The following is a 23,715-nucleotide window of genomic DNA, read 5'->3' as shown; positions in this document are numbered from 1 at the left end:
ATTATTCTTGAAGCTTTATATTATGGAGCTATCCTTCTTTAGCTTTGTACAGTCATTTATGTAGTTTCCAGGCTCTTTGCATTCATAACATGTTACTTCCTTGTTGGGTTTGCCTCTGGAGATTGAATTTGGACAGTCTCCCTTCTGTCTGGTCCTTCTGAAGTTGTTTTTTCTCTTTCTCCAGAGTTGTTCCATTCTTTGGGAAAGAAGAGATAATTCTTCTTCATCATCAGAATCTTCATTCTCATAGTCATCAGCTTCTTCCTCTTCAACTTGAAAGGCTTTGTTCCTTTCTGGATTTTCTTCTTTCTGGTCTTGAATTTATAGCAACATATTTACTTTTCTTCTGAGGTTCATCTTCTTCTAGCTCTATTTCATGACTTCTGAGAGCTGATAAGTTCTTCAAGACTTATGTTGTTCAGATCCTTGGACAACTTTAGAGCAGTAACCATAGTTATCCACTTCTTGGGAAGACTTCGAATTATCTTTTTGACGTGATCTGTTGTAGTATATCCTTTTTCCAGAACCTTGAGTCCTGCAACCAAGGTTTGGAACCTCGAGAACATGACTTCAACAACTTCATCATCTTCCATTCTGAAGGCTTCATACTTTTAGATTAAGGCCAGGGCCTTAGTCTATTTAACTTGGTTGTTGCCTTCATGCGTCATTTCTAAGGAGTCAAAAATATCTTTGGTTGTTTCCCTATTGGTTATCTTCTCGTACTCGTTGTAGGAAATAACATTTAACAAAATGGTTCTAGCTTTATGGTGATTCTTGAAATCACTCTTCTGATCATCACTCATTCTGCTTCTCGGAATAGGAATATCAGCTGCAGAGATAGGTAGCTCATAACCATTTGTAACCATATCCCAAATATCAGCATTATAGCCTAGGAAGAAACTCTTAATTTTGTCCTTCCAGTAGTTAAATTTTTCTCCATCATAAACTGGAGGTTTTGCGTTGTAGCTATCTCTTACATTTGTGTTGGCTATAAAGTTTTTCTCACCCTGGGCCTCTCTACACTGTTAAGTGTTTGATTCAGAAATCAATAACATAGCCAGAGCTTTAGTACCAATGGAAGGTATAGAAAAACAAGAAAGGGGGGTTTGAATTGTTTTCATAGGAATTAAAATATTTTTGCAACAACACACATACAAAATAAATAATAACAACACAAACGATTTATCCTGGTTCGCTTGAAATTCAAAGCTACTTCAGTCCACCTGGCCAAGGGGATTTCACCTTCAACAAGGACTTAATCCACTAATCTCAACAGATTATAAAGTTCGTCTAAGAGTTCAATAACCTCTTAGCCCTCTCAAGTCTATAGACCTAAACAAGTCACTTGAGGAATCAAAAGCAATTACAAGAATTACAAAGTGTTTCGCTAGATGCTTCTAGATAAGAAGTATAAACACAATTTAAGAATAGTGAAAGATAACCACACAATATTGAGCAACAACTCTTGTATGAAAACTATTTCTTACAACAATAATGGTGAAGAAGTAATATTGTATGCAGTGAGTTGTTCTTCGTAAGAATGGTGAGAAAGTTGTATGATAATGTTATGTAATCAAAGTTGTCTAAGAGGCCCTTATATAGAACTTGAGATAATACCGTTGGAGAGAAATCAATAAAGATTTCGTGCCAGCTGTGGGAGATAAATGTAGTAAATTTCTTGTCCTTTCCATAGAAGACTCAGAGCATGATCAAATGTTTCCTTAAAAGGATTTTACTATAATTTAAATGTTTCCAGCTTAAGTTTCTGACCAGGTGACATTTGATGGTGTGTTTCTGAGCATGTGTGAGAGTGAGGTGAGCATGATCAGAGTCTTCAGAGTTAGAGTCTTCAGATAGAGTTCTTAGAATTAAATCATCAGACCTTGAACTTCAGAGTCAGATTCTTCAGGTGATTTCTTCTCAGATGCATTCTATTCATAGTCAGATGTGATTTTTTATGTTGGGTAAGCGCTTCTGGACTAATTTAGATGCCAGGTATTCATTTCTTAATAAGCATAAGGTGACTTATCAGAGTCATTTTAACTTAGAATCCAGCACACTTAAGAAAATTATTAGGGTACCAAATTGTTTCATTCTTTGTTATTATCAAAACTTAAAGATATATTGCAGAATCAAAATCTTGTTCTAACAGTAGCCTTGTCATAAGACTTGATTAATTTCTCATTGATTCTATTTATTATGTTGACACAAAGAAGGTCTTCAGCTTCCATATTCAAGTACTTTTTTAAAAATGCTCTTTCCACATCTATCTGAAACAAATTATCCTTCTGACTACTTGATTGTTTGGGTAACAATATGATGTCTTCAATCATATCATCATGATACAACCCTCCATCTTATACAACATATAACATATCTTCACATAATGTATCTTCATGTTTTACTACATGCTCGTGTTTATTAACCACATCAACATTGGATACAACACTATGAACCTCAAGAGCTTCACGATCATCATTTTGTTTATGAATTTAAGATTGTGTCAACATGTCATACAACGTCTGGCACATTGATATCATCATTCTGAATTCCTAGATTAGATTCCTTGTTTTCTTCACCAAAAGACACCTGAATAAGATGACGATTCTTCATAGGCCCAAACACATGAGGGACATTTATCACATATCTACCAGCAGCTAGATCAGATATTTCAATATGTTGAATGTTGGGGAAAGCAATATAAAGAACATATTTCTTTACATATAGACTGAGACTAGACTTCAATATGCTAGGAGTAACACAAATTCCAGCTTTACCATACTCACTATCATGATTTTGGTTAATTAGAATGCCAAATGCATAAGAATGAATGCCATAATTCTTCTTCTTCTTCAACTTTTTCTTTTGAATCATTCCTGGTTGTTCAACTTTGGGAGGATCTCCAGCCTGACCATCAACCATATCATCAATGATAAAACCTTGCTTAAGTCTCATAAAGTCCATATGAGGATAGTTAGAAGTATGATAAAGGTGTTGAACCATCTGGTAAGACATCTTTGGTTTTCTTCGTAAGGTGGCTAACTCCATATCTACTTCCTTCTATATCATTGAGATTAATACATATGTAATAGTTTTTTGTGCAACAATCCCCAAACTTTATGTGCCATGTCGTGGTTTCTATTTCTAACCCGTTTTTCATGATTTCTGAAACATGATCTTCAACAATCTGCTCTGCAGAGACATCCACTATCTTCATCTTTACAAATTTTCTTCTCCTGTGGCTATCACAAGGAGCAGCAAAGTTTCTTTCTCCAATTGTCTCCCTAATGCAGTTTCTTTTAAGATCCCAATCTTCACAAGAGTACTCTTTGTGTAAGAACCAAGCAACAATGATATTTGGAATGCAAAGCCAAACTTGTTTCCATTTCCTTTGAAGCTTCTTATTCCACTAAGGATATAGTTATTTATGGTGTGGTAGAGTAATATACCTCTTACATAAATACATGGGAATGGAGGAGACACACTTAAGAAATTGGTAACCATGCTTGACCCGATGCTGAGACTTGTTACGTGATATTGTGCTTTTTGGTTTCTGAATATGAGTAAAACACCTTTTCTTTGAATTTGATTGCTCACCAGTATGCATATCTTTGAAATGAATACCGTGTGTACCTTGATCATCTTCACCTTCTTCACCAATCGTGTCTTTGAATATTGTTCGTTGGTCTCTAAGAACACTTGAGCATTTAGATTGAATATGACCGAAGTCTTTATAATTCAGACATTGGATATCTTTCCACTTGTAGGAATAGTTGATATTTTGTCTTTCACCATTCTTTTCTTTCTGTTGAATGATCTTGACAGTGGTGGGGACATTTTTCATATATCTCTTATCAAGTCCTCTTAAGACTTTGCTGAACTTCTTAGAAAGCCTAATTTTCTCTTCATAAGTACATTTTTCTTGAACATGACAATCTTTATAATTAAAAACAGTCTTTGGAGGATTCTTAGCACCATGACAAATCTTATGTTGATAAACAGCTCCTCATTCATTGAAAATTTCCATCTTGAACATAATATATCTTCCTTGGAGCTCACCCAACAGGTTAGGGTGTTTGGTCTGATGCCAATTGAAATTATGTTTCTCAAGGGACAGATGTCGAAAACGATGTCCTAGACAACAGGTTCGACAAATTGAACCAGATTCACCATAAATAATCCAGATTAAGTTGTACAAGATGATGGAGCAGAGAAACAATAAAGAACAAAATAATTGGTAACCCAGTTTGATGCAAACAACACATACTTCTGGAAGATTGGCTTCCAACCCAAGATTGACTCTTGTAAATCCTTGCACTCTAAAATCTTCAATATGAATGATTGTTTTCCAATGTAGGTTTGAACTCCTTATATAGCATAATAACTTCGGGATTTTCTCCTTGGATAATAACTTCAATTTCGTCCATAACTAATGCAAAATATGTTGGATATAATTTGTTCCATAAATTCTCCAATTGTCAAACAAATCACTTAATCAATTGTTAAGATAATTAAGAATAAAATCTGATCTAATCTTTGACCAGAAAGTCTTCCAAAATGCAGCAGGAATAACATGTATCGCACGACTCAAATGTCGTATCCACATGTTATGGCATTGCATCCAGTATGTATCCCTTTTGCACCTCCATACAATTTAAGCAAGTTAGATTAATCTTGAACACTTTGAGCACTTCTCCATTGTTGTTGTTTTGTAAAATGAAGCCAATCCAATATGAACAACATGTTTTCATAATTTCAAGACACTGTGTTTGAGAATGCGTTTGGAAGTAATGACCAAAAACATAAGCTTATTTGGTGAGTCTTATACCACGAGTGACCGAAAACAAAGAATCTTCATATTGCAAGGTTGAAATTTCAGATTTTTTTACAAAGAAGTAAAACGAAATTTGTTAACATGGATTGGGTTAAACATGATATTAACCCTTTAGGTAAAATATCTCGCTTATACGCTCTTATGTGTGTGACCATATATGCTCTCGTAATGTTAAAAATAATATTAAGTAATTAATTTACTAAGAGAGATCGACATACTTCAAAAATAAGTCCGCATTAAATTACACCAAATAATAATTCATTATAAATATAAAATGTTACCAATTTAAGAGTTAAATTGAAAGTTTTTATTAAGTAAATCAATTTACAAATACATTTAATTGTATTTAAAAAAAACATATTATACTCAATAATATGTATTTTTAAAAACATATTATATTCAAAAAATTGAAAATAATTTTGAGATTTTATAGAAACTTGTAGAATTGATCTACTCAATAAGTATTTTCAATTTAACCGTTGGATTGATTTAATCTTTATAACAAGTAATAAGCAGAGTAACTCAATACAAAGTTACTCATGAAATAAATTGATCTCGCATCTCTATTTAATATTATAAATAAACAGTAATGTTTATTAACACATCAATATTATTCAAGTGATGAGAATGTTATCTGATATGAGATAATTTTTTTGTGATAATTATCAAGTGTACAATTAACTATTTTCTTTTATATCTATATTGAACACAATATATAGTTTGTGTCACCCTTATATAATTCAATTTTATAATTAATGATATTCGAGTAAATTTAATAACAACAAATAAAGTCAAAATCGCTTATTAACTTATTTCAACATGGTCATGCATTTTACAATGCACAATTAAGGGTTACATAAATAATACTAATCCATATATTGGAGGAACAATTTTTATCTAGGTCTCTCATGTCTCTCTACATGACTCGTGGAGTATCCATTGAACCAACTTTAAAATTGTCTTGTTATGTATAATATTTGACGGTACTAAAACGATTAACTTGTCATGTATGAGTAGTTTCAAATCAAAGGGTGACATTAATCATTATTATTGTCAAAATAATTTATAACATTTACATAACACATACTATACAATACTATACAATATTCTCATGGTGAATCAATCATATAAAAATATTATTCATAATATATTAATATCTATGTGAAGACATAATATGTCTTATACAATACTATACAATATTCTCATGCTGAATCAATCATATAAAAATATTATGCATAATATATTAATATCTATGTGAAGACATAATATGTCTTATCAATAAAAGTGAGATATGATAATTGATCTACTCACTTTATACATTGTTATCTCATTTGACATTAAAGTTTAGCTGCATATACTCTACCTTATATTTAAATCACACTTAATATTTCATTAATCAAATATAAACTATATTTTTAGGTAACAATTTATACTTTAAGCAAACATAAAAATAAAATCTTTTATTATAAATAATTAACATCATACGAATTTTAAATTCTAACTTAAATTCATTGGTCTCTAAGACTTACATTTGGGACTAGGAGTAGTCATAAAATGAGGATGAAAATATTATTATTGCTGTGACTTGGAGAATAGAGAGCAATTGATGAAGCTATCATGGAAGAACCAAGAGAGGAGAAAAATACCATAACCAAAAAATTAACCCAACAAATAACACTTAGCCAAAAACCATTTCCAAAAAGAGAATTGAATCTAATTCATCACATTCACATCAGACGAAATCCTTGTAAGAAAACATCATTTTGAGATTTTCAAATCATCAAATTCTATGAATATCACACCAAAGCTAAGGTATCACTGAATCTCGAATCTAACCATAGTGCAAAAAGGGCAAAAATCCGAAAAACATCCAAAGAGGACACAAAGGAACTTACCCGAAAAATACCTTACAATTCATATCAAATTGGAGAACCGGACTTAAAACTTCAGACAATACTTAGCAAAAAAAAATTACTACTACAGCCAATATAACTTAACAACTCCATCAAACCTTCGCATGCTTTTATTAATAAGAGCTAGCTATATATACACACATATATACTTATAGACATAACTAATTAGTATTAGTTGAATAATTAGAAGATGATGAGTTTGCAGAAGCCTGCTGCTGCAGTTGCCATTCATTGGAATACACCAAAGACATTGTTGGTGGAGCGTAGTACGACAAAGTACAGGGGCTCTCGTGATTGTGGACACCATCATAACTCGTCAACACATACCTTGTATCTTCCCTATCCCTTTCCACCCTCTTCTTCACACCACATCCTTCACATGAACACTTATAGTAATTCCTGCATGTTCATAATCATCAAAAAAAAATTATTAATTCTACATAAGTTTGCATAGATACTAGATCTAAAATTTATTATACAATTCTAAATTTTTTTTATAGACATCATTATTTAACAAGTGGGAAGTTGATCTGACATATACATACACTCAAATTGAAACAGCAAGTTGATACACTTTTCTGGATTGAAGGACAAACAAACAAGAACCACACATGAAACATCTATATAATTCAACAAGTAGGGTTTAAACTTTAATTACAAATATGGATACAGCTATGTATGATTGTGATCTATATATTTATATTAACGATGTAAACTGTTTATAATTAGTCATGACAAGAGGAGTCCATGTCCCCTCTCCATATCATGCTATTGTATATATCAGCCGCCACAAATATCTATAGGATAATACATCTAATCAGACCCACCACCACCACTATATCGGATATGTTTTTCAGTAAAGTGTAAGTGCTCAATATTATTAATTAAAATAAACCGTAAATTAGTTAACTATATAATTAATTACTAATTACCTTGGGTTGGAGTTATTTTTCACAAACTTCTTTCCATACTTCCTCCATTTGTATCCGTCATCCATAATCTCAAACTGCGATCTCGTTCTAAACGTAACCCTTGGAGTCACTTCCACTGTAGTTTCATTCATCCCTCTACTTTTGCGTTTTCTGTCAAACAAAAGAGTCCACAATATATATATTAATATCACTACATATATTTGAATGTCAGCAAGAAAATAGATAGAAATATGAAAAGCATGCACTTGCATGTTCATGTTATTGTTGCTGTTGTTGTTGATAGAGGTTTCAATCTCATCACTAAACCCTTGATTAATGACATTAATATCATTGATGGAACCTGCTTTATCCGATGATTCAGGAGTTTCTGAACTTAGTGACCAATTAGAGTTTGGATTAGCAACAACATCATCATCAAGAACTAGATAATCAGATACGTTAATGAAATCAGAGGAAAGAGGAGGGGGTATATTATCAACTCCAGAAAATGGGTTAGGGTTTTGGAAATAAACGTCCATTGCAAGTAATTAGACGCAGTTAAAGATAAGATAAGAAGAAGCCAGTGAATTTGTTCTTTTATGAGTGATTTGCTAGTAGTAATAATATTTGGATTTCATTGTGCAACCACTACAAATATATATATTTTTAATAAAATCTGTAATAATAATAATGAAAAAACAGTACATGGTTTAATCCTAATATATACTTGATTTTTTAATTATAGCTTGAAATGAGAACGATGCTTCCAAACATTTTCGTGGATGATGCAACGAAGGCTCCTTATGGTGACACGTGTCAATATCATATTCGTGAAGATGACGTCATTCTCATGACGTACTAGTAGGTCCCATCTGCTCGTACGTTGAATCTGCAACAGACAAAAGGCTATCGTTTCTTACACTTTTGAGCTATCCGCGCTCCAAACTCGTATAATAATTTTGTATATAGATAATAATTGAGTTAAGATGTAAAAACGGATTTAAACAACATAAGTTTTTTTTATATAAATTAGTATTGTAATGTTTTGAGGTGAGATGTGATGTTAACTTAATTTTATGTGGTTGTTTTAATACAAATGTTATGATTCTCTAAGCTCTCTTTTTTGAACTTATAGTAATCTCATACAGTAATAAATTGTTATTAAAAGATTGGCTCTTAGTGTCTAAAGTCTCGTTGGCAATATATTTGGTGGTTAAGTGATTTGTCTCATTGGTATGGTGGATGTCAATATGCAGTGTATGTGAATGATAAAGTTTTTATTTTATGAGAAATATATTTAAGAGAAAATGGGATATGTAATGATAATGTAATTTTACATTGTAATTAATAATTATCATGTATTCTGCTATATTATACTGGAATATTTAAGTTAATGATATAAAATGGTAGATAGATGAATTCTTATTGGATGACAGTATAAAATTTTATACTGTCAATACATATCAATTAAATTCTATATTCAAATGAATAGGAAAGATTGTTGGTATAAAAAATGTGAGTTAGAAGTGTGATATTGGGAGAAACATATAAATGAGATGACCCATAAATCTAATGTATTAGGTTTTGGATAAAAATGTAGGTTAGATTTTTTATGTGGTTTTTCTTGACTCAACAGGATGATTCTTTGAGCTCTCCTCATGACACAAATATGCATATCACATATAGTACATCTCTGTCTCTATTTCTTTCTTCTTCTTGGTGTAATTTGGGTGTATGCAAGTCTATTAAAAATTATTCATGTATAGTAATTATTCTAATGTGGAATAGAGAATCAGTGATGCAAAGGGAAGAAGATCTTCCAATGCGGTGAAACAGGGGTGTACTTGCAAGTTTAACACTTTAATGTCTAAGTTAGTGAGCGCAAAGAGATGTAACATAGCAAGAATGAATACATGTTATTATATGTCACCCAACTTATATATACAATGAGAGGTTAAAATCGCTCCCACTTGGCTTGATATGAGGTGGGGGAGGTCGTCTGACTAGATATGATGGCTCATGATGAGCAAGTAAGATAAATCTGGTGCATGACCTTCTAGAGAGGGTATACCTGTTTGTATTTCATGTAGAGAGGTCCTTGATTGAGCTGCTTGAATTGGAACGGCCTTACTGCTGGATCACAATGCTGGCTCAAAACAGTTACCCTTTAAGTCCTTGATTTTATTCATAAAGTTATGATTATGAAAGACTATTGAGTTTGGCCCTTTTAATCACCCTCATGATCCTTCCGATGATTTCCATGCAACACTCAGTGGTTGGAGATGCGGAGAATATGTGTAGTTGGCTTCAGGATTACACACATTAAATGTTTGTCTTGTTGTTAAAATGCTTCATAATTAAAGCTCTTCATGTGCCCCTGGATTTTAAGACATGGTGATATTTTTAGAATACTTGAGAGTCGTGGAGTATCGAGGCTAAATCGGAACAGTTAGTGATGATAGTGCATTTTCCTCGATCTTCGATCATCGATCGTGGGGTCCCTTGTTGATAATATATAAAGGCAAAAAAAGGAAATATGGTCTCAATTTTCTTCTCTTACTTGTGAGATCTTAAGAATTTTCGTTTTCTCTAGGGGAATCTATATCATGTTCAATCTCACATTTCATTGCTTATTCCCCTATATTTTTCTTTATCTGCTCCAACGACTATCTCGATGCTCAGACAACTTAACTTTTCGTGTACCAGAAGATGTGATTATTTAAGGTAATGATCCTAACTCCATTTTTAGTTTATTTACTTGTCATTTATCAGGACTCTTATGGTGATTGTCATTGAAAACATGAAAGATGGTGTTGCTGACAAAGATGGAATGGTTATTGTCAACCTTGATCTTAGGGAAATCACTAAGGGTTTTGCTTTTCTATCTTTGCCTTTAAAAAATCCAGATTATGTAGATGATTTTAAGCAAGAAAGAAAGTCCAAACTTATATTAGAATGCATCGTCGCGATTTCAACTGTTACGCTACTAATGAATAATGTGGTAATTTGAGTCTTAATCGCGTGCTTATACTCATGATCATTCTTTTTTATCTGTTGGTAGTGAAGCAAGAATAGACTGAGGTAGTCATTAGACTGGCCTGGAGTCTGGAAATGAAGACTAGCCATCGTGGGTGGATTAGGAGACATTATATATTATTTCCATTCTCGTTATTAAAGGATACTTGAGTGGTTCTTTCACCGAGGTGGATGTTTTCTCTAAATTGAGGGTGCATTCCCTAGAAAAGGACAAGAGATTATGCAACAAATATGAGGGGTGCATTCTTCCTCTCCACGAGTGCTTATTTTCTTGGGTAGGTCTTTGACTTCCTTTTAACGACTGTGAGGTAGACGATGTTAACCACATGAAGATTGATCTTTAAATATTGGTATGAATATGAAAATAGTATGCCAACTCTAACTCTCTTTTTCGACCTATTCAATATCGAATGCAGCTTCGTTGACTCGGAATGGGGTTTTGGGTTACTCTTCCTTAGGAATGGAAGAAAGATATTTGAAGTGTAAGTCAAGATTAACCGATATTATTTGGTCACGCCTCTCATCGAGGTTGCTTATGCGAGTATTTGTGAGGTCCAACTAGACACATCTCCAAGATGTGTTGATAAGTTCCCCAAGTTCTTGTACTAAAATAATTTCTTAGCCACCTGATGACTTATCTCAAGAGGAAGAATATTTTAAAAATAAGCTTGTGGCCTTTTGGGAAGTTCTTGGCTTCGTTGACATAGTCAAACCATATGATGTCATGTTAGGAAGTAGAAGCAACAATACATATAGACATGTATGGTAGTATATGCGACTATTAAAGGCACAAGATCTTTGGCAAGAGAATGTAGGACTTTCCCATTTTGCTTCACCATTTCAAATTGGGTGTTCTTACAATTCTCATTTGATCTTCGCTTGCAGATAAGGTGTCTTACTAAAAAATAATGCTCCAAAGGAGGAGGAAATCAAGAAATACACCTTCTCTCTTTGAGGTTGTGGTCGTGCCAAACCCAAAAAAGGCTCATCCATTAGGTGTTTGTATTTATCTAGTTTCCCAACCTCTCCTTGCTCATAAAGGCGCGAGATACGAGACCTTTATAACTCAACTTCATGAAACTATGTTCACATGTCATCATTGAGAGTGACTGGTTAATGTTAGCGGAGGAGAGGTATTCATGGTGCTACTTCGGTTGGTAAGCCCATTTTTAAGAGCCCTTGATATAGGGATCCATATTTGAAGAGGTTAGGTTACATGGAAAGTTTACTTTTGAACCCAAATAACAATTCTTTATCATTTATTGCTTGTCTTAGTCCTCGGACGGATAGGGAACTTCAATCTTCCATTTTCGAAGAAGAATATGTGTATTTTGCAAGTAACAATGAAATGGTCTGCCAAGAACATATGACATAAATGTAATATCAAATGTGTAAGGTCGGTCATATTGGATTTTTGATCTATAAGCAAAGGTAAAGTCTTGGCACTCGTTTGTCTTATACTCATGGCTCTTTTGAAAATGACATAATCTTCTCTTTTTAATCTTACTTAATTCTTTGATGGGGTAGGGTTTCTCACTCGAGCTTCCTTGAAAACAGTGTTGGCACATTCATGCAAAATATTTTTGCTCGATGTATTAAGGGGTTGATAACTCACTATTTGTGAGATATTTAAGCCCTTAATACTTTATTTTATATTGTATTAAAATGCTTTATTAGGTTAATTTAATTAGGTTTTGGTTGTTTCTAGCTTAATTAGCATATAATACACTAGGCTTTCTCTTTTGTGCGTTTTATATGTTTTTACTTGTGTAGGACTGCTCTGGTGATAAGTTTTGTCACGACAAAAATGATGCATCAATTCAACCTCACTTCCCAACAGGCCTTAGAGCCAGTAGATGTTGTAATGAGTGAAGGTCCTTAACATTAGGGAACGTGGCATGAGTGTGAAGAAGGGAGCACTAGTATTTGAAAAAATTGGAGGCATAATATGAAACACTACAATAAAAAACCTGCAAAAGCTACTAGAAGCTGAAGTTTATGTACCCTGTCACGCCGCGAAAAACACCTAAGCGCATCGCGTGCTCGAAGATACAACAAAGTCACCACCAAACTTTATTTATTCCAAAGGAAAGGGAAAATATAGATAAAACTCAAGGGGAAGAGAAAAAGGGTAAAGAAGTCAGTTATGAAAGGGGGAGGTATTAGCACCCCTCACATCTGTTGTACTCAACAGGAATTGTTTTGATTGTTCTTTTCATGAATAGGTGTTATCATATAAAGGCTACTTGCGACTGGTTTTAATAAATGGGGAAAATACATTTATTAATTAATATGCTCTCCAAGGATTCAAACCCCTCGTGCCTACGTATTCTCATAGTGCAATGAGAAAATCAGAGCTCCATAGTTAATGGTAGAAAATACAGATTTGTTGGTTGATTTTAGAGAACAGTTATAATCATTTCCCATTTCCCATTTCATCTGCTTCACCCTAACTCTCAATGTTAGGGTTAAGAGCTAACCACACCCTTTTCCAGTTGGCTTGTTTGTCGAGGTTGATTTGACCCCTTGACTAAAGCCTAGCCTTGTGTGAGACACTTGTTTGTATATAGTGTGTGTGCTTGCTTTTATGCTTGTGATTGATGGTGTTGTTTAGGATAGCTTGCTTCCTGCGCAAGTTAGGATAGAAACCTTAACATAGGGATCGTATGCATGACAACTTCTAGGCTCGAGTCGTAGTCTCCCTAGTAGTTTGTGTCTCCCTTTGTCGCTGGTTAGGTTAGAAGTTCTTTCCCTGTTTAGGGGAACTACGTCGCCCTGATCCTCATACCAGATGAGGTACGTAGGCAGGAGATGAGCTGATCTCTCCGGGCGCCCTTTTCTTTTTCAACCCCTTTGTGTGTGATGGAGTCTGACGTAAGTCCAGCGATTGGCAGTTGGTTTCCTGTGTGCGTTTGTTGGTTCGGAGTCTGATGTAAGTCCAGCGATTGGCATTCGGTTTCCATGTTTGCCTGTTTGTGTGGAGTCTGACATAAGTCCAGCGATTGGCAGTCAGTTTCCTGTTTGTGTTTTGTTTGGCGTGCGTTAGCCGAGCTACGAGTGCTCTGATTCTTTCTCTGGTTAGAGAAGATACGTATGCATAGGATGCGACATCCTAGCGAGCACGTTTCCCCGTCCCGAACTACGTCGATTCTGATGTCTGTGTCTGACAGACTACGTAGGCCCAGGATGCGATATCCTGCCGAGTCCCGTTTCTTTCGTCTTTCTGTGTTTGTGTTCAGCCTTGTGCAGTGTTTGTGAGCAGTCTTTAGCAACCTTTCTTCTATTCTTTTGTGCGTAGATCCCGTCGAGTACGACAGATGCGTAGGGGTGCTAATACCTTCCCTTCGCATAACCGACTCCCGTACCCATCTTTCTCTGGTCGCGAGACCATGTCTTTTCCAGGTTTACTTCGAGCGTTTCCTTTCCCTCTTTTGGGATAAATAACGCACGGTGGCGGCTCTGTTGTTTCGTTTTCCCGCCGGTTTTTTCGCGTAATGCGACATCAGGGTCTCAGAGCAAACACACAAAACCGACAATCCAACATAATTTACAATCGACAAGAAAATATTTTGTCTCATTCATCACAAAAAGGGAAAATAAGGGAAACTCATAAAAGTCCATAAGGATGTGATGGTAAGGATACTACATGCCTGAAATCACCCAAAAGTAGACAATTTCTCCTACCTTTGAATTGCAGTAAAGATGGTGTAGGTGTTTAATTGGCTGCATTATATGGTAAAACACTAATGTCTTGACTGATGTCATGACATGTATATGTGACTACATTGTAGTTACTGCAGGACTAGCTAACACAGGATTATTGAATGCTGTGACATTCATACCTGTCAACAGATACTAAGGAACAGAAGTTCTGTTAGAACTTAGTATGCATTTGCAGTCTAGTTATCAAGGAAGAACCAGACCTGGCATAAGGCCTACTGACTGAATGTCAAACTGGATGTTGTGACATTCATCATTGACAGCAGCTACTGAAGATTAGGCAGAGTGGTGTTCTGCTATACTTCAGCATGTAACTTAGTTTGTTCTTCAAGAGAATAACAGAACTAACTTAAGGCCAAATGTGTAAATGTTAAGTTGGACACTTTGACATTTATTAATGTAAGCTGTTACTGTAGTATGGTCATTTTGATCCTGTACAGGTCAGCAAAATTGTACAGTCTGTTTTCTGGAAAAACAGACTCAGCATATGGACCTTGATGTCAAGCTGAATGTCGTGACATTCAAGCCTGACAGCATATGCTAAATTGTAGGTTGTGCAGTTTTCTGTTTCAGCTTTTTCTTGGGCTATTCTTCAGGAAGTCAACAGCTTAGAGAAAATCCAGGAAACCAACAACCAAGCTACAATTAAGGAACCTAACAAATAGCCTATTTGTTAGCACACTAATATGTGGAAATTAGTTAGAATCCTATGTGGCATTATTTGTGGAGGTCTTGAGATATTTTAGGAACTAAATGTGGAGATATTTTAGGAACTAAATATGGAGATATTTTAGGAACTAAATTTGGAGATATTTTAGGAACTAAAAGATTGAAGACCTTGTTTGTAGCAGAAAGTTTCTGCTGATGTTGTAACAGCAAAGGAGAAGTTTGTTGCGATTTCTGAAGGCCCAAATCCACTTGGGTGATTAGGTTATAAATAGTTGATTGTAATCTAGTCTTTGTAAGCCTCTTAGAATGAATTTTTAGGGGTGTGTGTAAGGTAAACCTCCCAATCTGTGGGAAGGTTACCATGTGTCTCTCAGTGGTAAACCTGAGAGTGTTTGTCACTCAAAGCCTGTAGGCAAGAGTGATTATGTTCTTGAATGAAGCTGTGAAGCAAGTTCAAGGTGTTTGCACATTACATTGTATTTGTAGTGATAGGAATGGAAACTGGAGGTTTCTATCTAGGAGTTCCTAGGTATAGATTGCATTGGGTAGGGATTAAGTGATGAGTTGTAAACGGGGGAGTTTAACTCTGAATTGATACTACTAATAGTGGATCTTCTTCCTGGCTTGGTAGCCCCCAGATGTAGGTCATGTTGGACTGAACTGGGTTAACAATTACTTGTGTATTTACCTTTTGCATGTTATAATTGTGCCAGTTATAAAATAAGGTAAACCTGTAATGCTGTAACAGATGATGTTCAAATCAACAGTAAGACATCATGCTGATAACTATGGAAGAAAACAACTGAAGTGAGTGCTAGGTTTGACTTCTGTTGAGTCTTTCTTCCTGAAGCACAGAACCAGGGGTTCTTACATTCTAGGGCGACATAGAATGAGATGTCGTGACATCTGTGAACCTGTGCATATTAGTACAGTGGCTAATAACTATCTTGCTGTATTAGTTACAATGTTAGATCAGATGTCATGTCGTGGTGGATAACATCTGAATTCTGACTACACCAGAATTTCAGATGGTAATTCCCAATAGTTTTTGAGTTCCTCTTCATATATTCCACTCTCCTTCCCAAATTGTCTCAGATCCCTCTACCACTTTTCCACATACAAAATATTTTCTAAAAACCTAGCTCTCTCCACATTTTAGAATATATATATGGGCATTATTTCTCAATTTTACACTTTTTGCCCACTTACTCTCCCCTTCTCTTTTCTCACCTCAAACTCTCCTCTATTCACACCAAAGACTCAATTCTCCTATTTAATTAATAAAGTTATTATTGAAATTAAATAAATATTTAACTCAATAATTATTTAATCAGGAAAATATATATATTATACCATTTTATCTTGTCATCAAATAAGTAATTTTTTTTAATTATTTTCAATAATACCAATAATAATATTTATTTAATCTCCAATCTCATAACCCCGATAATTAGTAAATTACCAAAATACTCTTACGCTCTGAAAACAACCAAAATCAATATAATCCATAGTAACATGAATTAAAAATTAAAATGCGTTAAATATAAGTTGGGGCGTTACAACCTCATTTGTCTAGCTTTTTAAAATATATAGTAGTTATTCTTATATCATAAGGTTTATCTGCTCTTTTCAAAGAAGCAGTTTCTTGAGGGGATCTCTATGGATTCCAGATTTGCATAAGGGCACCTAGTGTGTCTCATCTGCTTTTTGCTGACGATTGTTTTTTGTTTTGCACGATAAATCTCTCTGAGGTGTCACACCTTATGGAGTTGCTTAAGACCTATACAAATGCATCATGCCAAGAAATAAATTTGACCAAGTCTGAAGTGTACTTTAGTCATAATATTAGTAGACCGACTCAAGATGATATTGCCAGAATAATGGGAGTGCACAATGTGTTAGGCACAAACTCGTAGTTGGGTTACCATAGATGATTGGTAGAAGTAAGAGGGCGACTTTTGCTTTTATTAATGATCGCATTTGGAAAAGAATCAACTCCTGGAGAGGCGGATCTTTGTCTAAAGAAGGGAAAGAGGTGATGATAAAATCAGTTTTGCAATCTATACCTTCTTATATTATGAGTGTGTTTATTGTTCCACATGCGGTGGTGAATGATATTGAGAAGATGTTGAACTTGTTTTGGTGGAGAGGTGGTAGTAATAGTAAAGGGATTAGATGGTTATCCTGGGATACGTTAACTTGTACGAAGAAGGAATGAGGTATGGGATTCAGAGACTTCAATTGCTTTAATTTGGCTATGGTGGCTAAACAAGGTTGGTACATGTTGACAAAACCCTAATCTCTTGTTGTCGGAGTCTTCAAAGCAAGGTATTTTTCTAGATCCTCCTTTCTTGTTTCCTCTCTTAGAAATAATCTCAGTTTTGTATGGAGGAGGCTTTGGAAAGCTAGGGATGTGTTAATGATTAGTTGCAAGTGGCGTATAGGTGATGGAAGTCATATTAAGGTTATGAACGAACATTGGCTAAGAGGGAAAGGAGAAGGATGCCTGGATGGCCCTCAAGGGCAAGATGCGTATGATCTTTACATTAAAAACTTCATGTTATCTTTATCATATTGTGGCTGAAAAGATCTCTAAGGTCCCGTTGGTTGAAGACGTGGTAGAAGATGGTCTGATTTGGCAAGAGGAACAAAATGGAGTGTACAGTGTCATGTTTGGATATAGATTGTGGAGAAACTCCCAAATGAATTATTTGAATAGAATGATGGAGAGGAATTGGGGTAGTATTTGGAATATTTTTGCGCCCCCTATAGCCAAACACCTATTATGGAGAATTTATAGGGACTGCCTACCGTCTCGATCTAGACTCTGTCATCATTATGTCCAATGTCTTTATATTTGTCAGGTTTGTGAGAATGAAGAGGATGATGATTGGCATATGTTTTTTGGTTGTACTACTATTCTACAATGTTGGCAGGCAACATGTTTGTCTTCTATAATTGATCCTCGTGTTCATGTTTTTAATGACGTTAAATCCTTTCTTCTTGATATTTATAATAAGGAGCATAAGAGGGATGCTGGTAGATTTGTGGTGATGTTTAATGTGCTTTGGAAGAATATGAATAATGTTGTTTGGAATAATCCTCGAGAGGAGGTATCGAAAATTGACTTACAAGCGTTCTTTAATTGGCAACATTGGTTTTCAGCTCAATTAGGTAGTGTTTTAAATAATGTTCTTCATCACCCAACAGTTTGGAGTTCACCAAATGAAGGAAGGTTAAAGTGTAATGTAGACGTTGGATTCAATAATGAAAGAGGCACAACAAATAGAGATTGTGTGTGAGGGATAATTTGGATAGATTTATTATCGCAAGTGTGACTTGGGATGTTGGCATGTTATCCACCATTGAAGCAGAAGCCATGGCCTTGAGAGAAGCTTTGCAAGACATTATTTCCTTACAATTGAATAATGTAACCTTTGAAAGTGATTTCCAACTTGTAGTTCAAGCTATTCATTCTAAGCAGTTAGGTAGGTCTGAATTTAGTCTTATTATCTTATCCATTAAGAGTTTGATGCATCATTTTCCAAACTTTGAGATTAAGTTCTTTAAGCTCGAAGCGAATCTGGTTGCCCATACGTTAGTTAAGGCGGTCAATTCTTGGACTCAGCATCGGCGTAGTCTTGTTAATGTGATACCTCCTTGTTTTGAACCTTTTTTGAGTAATGAAAGTTATTAAGTTTGTCTTTGTCGGAAAATATATATATATATATACTAGTTTATTTAATTTCTCTTATTTGTATTTTTTCCCAACTAAAGTTCAACTCTATTTCGCTCACCACTAAACTCTCTTAATTCCTAAAATTGGCTCAATTCTACATATTCTCTCTAATTTCCAATTAATTAAATAATTACGACTAACTCAATTAATTAACACAAAACACCACAAATACCGTCACTGGCTAAACAGATCATATATTTTCAAAAATAATTATTTAAATAAAATACTCAATTAACTTAAATAAATAATTAAATAAGCGAATAATTAAATCGGAGTGGTATACATCTATGAACAATACTTTATGAAAATTAGGGTGAAACGAAGAAAAGAGAATATTAACGTGATTTTGAGTACGTTCGAAGATGCAATCTCCGAACGTCCAAAAATATTTTTGAATTTTCAAAGATATGGAAGACACCACTAAAAATAAAAAGAGCATTCTCAAAAAAAAAATCTTATATAGGTCTATATAGGTCTATTTGAATGGCAAGCCAACATATATTAAACAAAACCCTTAAAAAAATTCAAGTGTTAACTTAATTTTGTAAATTTAAACAACACTCTCGTAATAAAATAAAAATAAAAATCTTTTTTATAATTGTATTAAGGGATACTGTTGTGAATCCCTCCATATCTACACTACACCAGTAAGGGAGTCGTGTGATGATGCCATGTGATCTATTCTTTCGCCTTTTGCACTACACCAGTACAAAAAAACCACCAAAACAAAATTACAAAACATATGGCAAATCTACATCATTAATGAATCATGCCTCATGATATAAACCATCTGCATAACTTTTCTTACATTCATGATGTTATAAAAAACATTGACAATCCAATCAAAAGACTTGTCACAATCCTCGTAGCCGTCACCATGTCACCGCTACTCTCAATTTCTATAGGAAACAAGCAAGTTCCCTTTGATGGATCTTCTGTTACAATACTAGCCAATCCATTGAAATTACATGCCTCAACACTTTGGTCTCTTGTTTGAAAATATTGATTAAAAGCAAAAGATGCATTACCAGCTAGGTTTAAATTGTCACATGAACAACCATATCCTAAACTTGTACAATCAGCATTGGCACAAGCATAGTCTAATGCCGACGGGACTAAACTCAAATTCTTAACTTCTGCGCTTAGAACACACCATTTGTGTTCTTGGTATACAACGCCCTTTGCTTCTTGTGGCCATTTCTCTTGTCCGTTACCTGAAAAGTCTATAGGAAACTTTGCCTTTCCATCGTAGCGAAAAATTCCCCAATGACGTTCGAAATTACCCGGTTCGATACTCTTTAGATTCTCGTCGAAAAGAGCGAATAGATAAACTTCCATAGACCCGGGGCGAATTGGAGTACCTTGTTTGTTAGCCAATTTTTTAAGAAACCCTTGATAAAATCTTTTTGCATTATTTGAATTAGCGTTTTGGTTACCATCGGTTGGCCAACCGATTTCACCAACGACAATTTTCATGTCATGGTAACCGGCTTTTCTTAATGCCCAAACAAGTGTATCTAAATTTGCGTCAAACACGTTGTTGTACTGTGCATTATTGTCACTAATTGTTCTACTTTGAGTATCAAAGAATGCAAAATCTTTCGGAAAACTTTCGCTTTGATATAGACTAAGGAAAGGATATATGTTGACAATGAATGGCGAATCTGTTTCATGGAGAAATTGAAGTATTTGTTTCATATCGTCGCGAATGTTGTCTCGAAAATCACCGTCGGACGGTTTGTTTGAACTAGACTCGTAAACATCTGCATTCAAAGCTGTTGTCACCTTTATTTTTTCTCTAAGCCCGGCTTTATCAATTGCCTTTTGAATATTTTGCATAGCCGGAAACGTTAACTTCACATATGAACCATTATAACTTTTCAAGAATGGCTCATTTCCAACCGACACGTATCTGCAATAAAATAGTTCAATGGTAAGAATTTGATTTTATAATTCGAAAAAACATAAAATTTAAATGTTAGAAACATAATGTAACACGCGAATGCACATGTGTGCATGTGCATACACACCTGATATTCACCCCTCCGTTATAAAGATGTTTGGTGACATTTTGTTTTACCCAATCTTCTGCATCCGAACTACTTCTCGCAAATTTACTCAATTGATCATTAGGAATTCCAACCATAACTTCAATTCCCGTACCCGAAAAAGCGCTAACGACCCAAGAATCTGCATCAAAAAGTTTAACCTTGTGGATTCCATTGTCCTTCAACATATTTGCAACAATGTGAGGATCCATAGGGTGTGATGCAAGAGCACCCCAATTGATACCAAGACCCTGTATGGACTCAGCCCCATGAACACATTTTATGGTGCCATAAGCTAGAAAAAGTATTAAAAAAAGTGTTTTTATGGATACTTTAGTTCTAGCCATGGCTTTGAGCCGAAGTGCTTTTATTTTAATCTTACCAAACCAAAAGTGGTCAAATATATTGAAGGTGACAAAGGTGAAACTGAATGTGAGAGGTTTATATGAATAAAATGTTAAGTGTTTTTAACAAAAATAACTTGTTACAACTAGAATTGAACAAAGTTTTAACCAAATATGGTTTTTGCTTAGATGTTTTCAGTTACAAAGTCTAAATAAAGTGTGTTATTTTAAAAGTTGTGTAACTCATTGTTAGTTTTCTAATTGTAGTTTCTTTCATAATAATTTAAATAAAGAAATAAAACATTTCCAAAAAAACAAAATTAGAGAAAGAACCAAATAGATATTATTTTATTAAATATATAAATATAAACAAAGTATTAGAAAATGTATGAGTGTAGCCAATAAAAAAATCATTTTATTTTCATTTTCATTTTTTGGGCAAAAATATCCCACTCCAAATCCCCATTTTTTGTTGAATCCACTTTTAGACTAATCCAAATTGAATGAGAATTCTGTGGTGATAGGCTTCTCAATTTGAAATTTTTATCAGAGAAATAAAATACTACTAATACGTATATTATTAAGTTTTTTATGAACTAGTTATTCATAACTAATTTGTTTAAACTGTATTAAACTAGTTTAATAAAATCGTTCATAAGCTATCAAGAATTCAAGATGATTGGATTTATTGGGACCATTGGGAAGTGATCTTTGAGAGGGCTATTTTTAGGGATGTGCCTAATCACTACCCTATCACTGTTAAGTCCTCTAATTAACTGGGGCTCCTAAGCATTTTTGTTTTAATAATCAGTTATAAAGTTTTTTTTTTAGTTAGTCCTATTTTGTTAGTCTATACTCTTATCTAACGACAAAAGACTTTTTGTTTTGTTGAAGAAATTCAAACGTCTTAAATGAGTCCTTAAAATTTTGAATAAATAGATTATATATAATTTTAAGAGAGTCGGTTAAGAATATGGACTCTCTGACAGATCGATGAGCTTTATCAAAGGAGATTGAAGTTATTTCTGTCTCTATTGTAGGGTTTTAGTCTTTGTTAAGAATTAAATATTTCCATGTGTTCTAGAGATCAAATCTAGATGACTTAAAGAAGGATAGACTAACAAAGGATATATTAACTTTGGTATCTTTCATTGTAATACTAAGATAAACACATATTTATGCCTTTGAAAGTTGGTGAGGGTAGGATTAAAAGCATGTTTGAGATTAGACAAGATATTTTTAATTATTTTTCTGATATCTTCAAAGAGTCAAATGTTGATAAACCTCCCCTTTATGGAGTAGTATTTCTCACTCTTTCTGACGAGGATAACCTTGCTCTGACAAATCCTTTTACTCTTCAGGAGTTAGATGGTGTTGTGGCCAAATGTAATGGTAGTAAGAGTCATGGTTCTGATGGTTTTTCTTTCTCCTTTTTTAAAAGATTTTGGAACTTATTTAAGGAAAATTTAGAAATTATACTTCAACAATTTCATCGTTTTGCTTCCTCATAGTTTTGCATATTATTTTATAACTTTGATTCCTAAGATGAAATCCCCTTAGCGACTAAGTGATTTTATGCCTACTTTATTTATTTATTTATTTATAAGTAGGTGGCTAAGGCTTTGTGTATTAGACTTGGGAGGGTGATGGATAAACTTGTTGTTCCAAATTAATTAGCTTTTTTTTAAAGTAGATTGTTGGTGGATGGTATGGTGGTTGTAAATGAGGTGGTAGACTTGGCTAGGAGGCCTAGAAAGTCTTGACTCATTTTTAAAATAGATTTTGAGAAAGCGTATGATTCAATTAATTGTAATTTTATGGATTACATGCTTGTCAGATTCAGGTTCAATGAAAAGTGGAGGTCTTGGGTTTGAGATTGTGTGTTTGCAGGAAACCTTATTGTGTTGGTTAATGGATGTTAAACCCTAGAAATTAACATTCAAAGGGGATTCCTTTTTCTCTTCCTGCTAGTGACTGAAGGCCTAAGTGGTTTGATCAACAAGGCAGTAGAGTTAGATTTCCTCTCAGGTTTTAGGTAAGAACCTCTGATTTAGTGTTTTCCTGTTTTCAGTATGTAGATGAACTCTTATCTTAGTTGATCGATCAATTAAGAATCTTTGGAGTATTAAGGTTATTCTTAGGAATTTTTATCTATTTCCGGATCTTAAGATGAATGTTTATAAGAGTAGCTTGATAATATGGATCCTTTTTTTTATTCAACTGGTGTCTTTCTTCACTGTAAGCTTGAATCCCTCACGTTTAAATATTAGGAGTTGTCTGTAGGGGTTATTCCCAAACGAGAGGCAACTTGGGATCCATTTACTAATTTATTTTCTATAAGACTTAATTCTTGAAAGCACAAGTGTGTTAACTTAAGGGTGGATTATTTTGCTTAATTATGTACTTAATGATATTCATATTTTCTTCTTGCCTTTTCTGAAATTGTCGGGGAGATTTAGAGGAAGATTCTACGGATCCAAAGAATGTCTCTTTGACGAGGC

General features: G+C 34.2%; 2 protein-coding genes across 2 annotated transcripts; both read right to left on the bottom strand.

The window, feature by feature from the left end:
- Positions 1–6,823: 6,823 nt before the first annotated feature.
- Positions 6,824–8,348, bottom strand: LOC127080437 (probable WRKY transcription factor 50). Its single transcript, XM_051020757.1, has 3 exons — positions 7,929–8,348; positions 7,680–7,829; positions 6,824–7,146 (listed from the first exon to the last, which is right to left on the bottom strand). The coding sequence occupies exons 1-3, from the start codon at positions 8,195–8,197 to the stop codon at positions 6,909–6,911; spliced, it is 657 nt and encodes a 218-aa protein (XP_050876714.1). The 5' UTR covers positions 8,198–8,348; the 3' UTR covers positions 6,824–6,908.
- An 11,284-nt stretch (positions 8,349–19,632) lies between these two features.
- LOC127079427 (glucan endo-1,3-beta-glucosidase 5) lies at positions 19,633–21,217 on the bottom strand. The gene is made up of 2 exons (XM_051019809.1): positions 20,853–21,217; positions 19,633–20,734 (listed from the first exon to the last, which is right to left on the bottom strand). The coding sequence occupies exons 1-2, from the start codon at positions 21,215–21,217 to the stop codon at positions 19,633–19,635; spliced, it is 1,467 nt and encodes a 488-aa protein (XP_050875766.1).
- Between the last annotated feature and the right edge of the window lie 2,498 nt (positions 21,218–23,715).

Source organism: Lathyrus oleraceus, chromosome 5 (assembly GCF_024323335.1).
Source record: "Lathyrus oleraceus cultivar Zhongwan6 chromosome 5, CAAS_Psat_ZW6_1.0, whole genome shotgun sequence".
In the NCBI taxonomy this organism is placed as follows: Eukaryota; Viridiplantae; Streptophyta; class Magnoliopsida; order Fabales; family Fabaceae; genus Lathyrus; species Lathyrus oleraceus.
Note: the sequence above shows the minus strand (reverse complement) of the source record. Positions and strands in the feature narration are given on the sequence as shown.

Bases quoted from the DNA above. Each gene is read 5' to 3' on its own strand.
- LOC127079427 (XM_051019809.1), bottom strand. From the start codon at position 21,217: ATGGCTAGAACTAAAGTATCCATAAAAACACTTTTTTTAATACTTTTT. The intron at 20,735-20,852 runs GTGTGTATGCAC...ATTTTATTGCAG, and splicing joins AACGGAGGGGTGAATATCAG to ATACGTGTCGGTTGGAAATG.
- LOC127080437 (XM_051020757.1), bottom strand. From the start codon at position 8,197: ATGGACGTTTATTTCCAAAACCCTAACCCATTTTCTGGAGTTGATAAT. The intron at 7,830-7,928 runs GCAAGTGCATGC...TTTGTTTGACAG, and splicing joins AGCAACAATAACATGAACAT to AAAACGCAAAAGTAGAGGGA. The intron at 7,147-7,679 runs GTAATTAGTAAT...ATGAACATGCAG, and splicing joins AAAAATAACTCCAACCCAAG to GAATTACTATAAGTGTTCAT.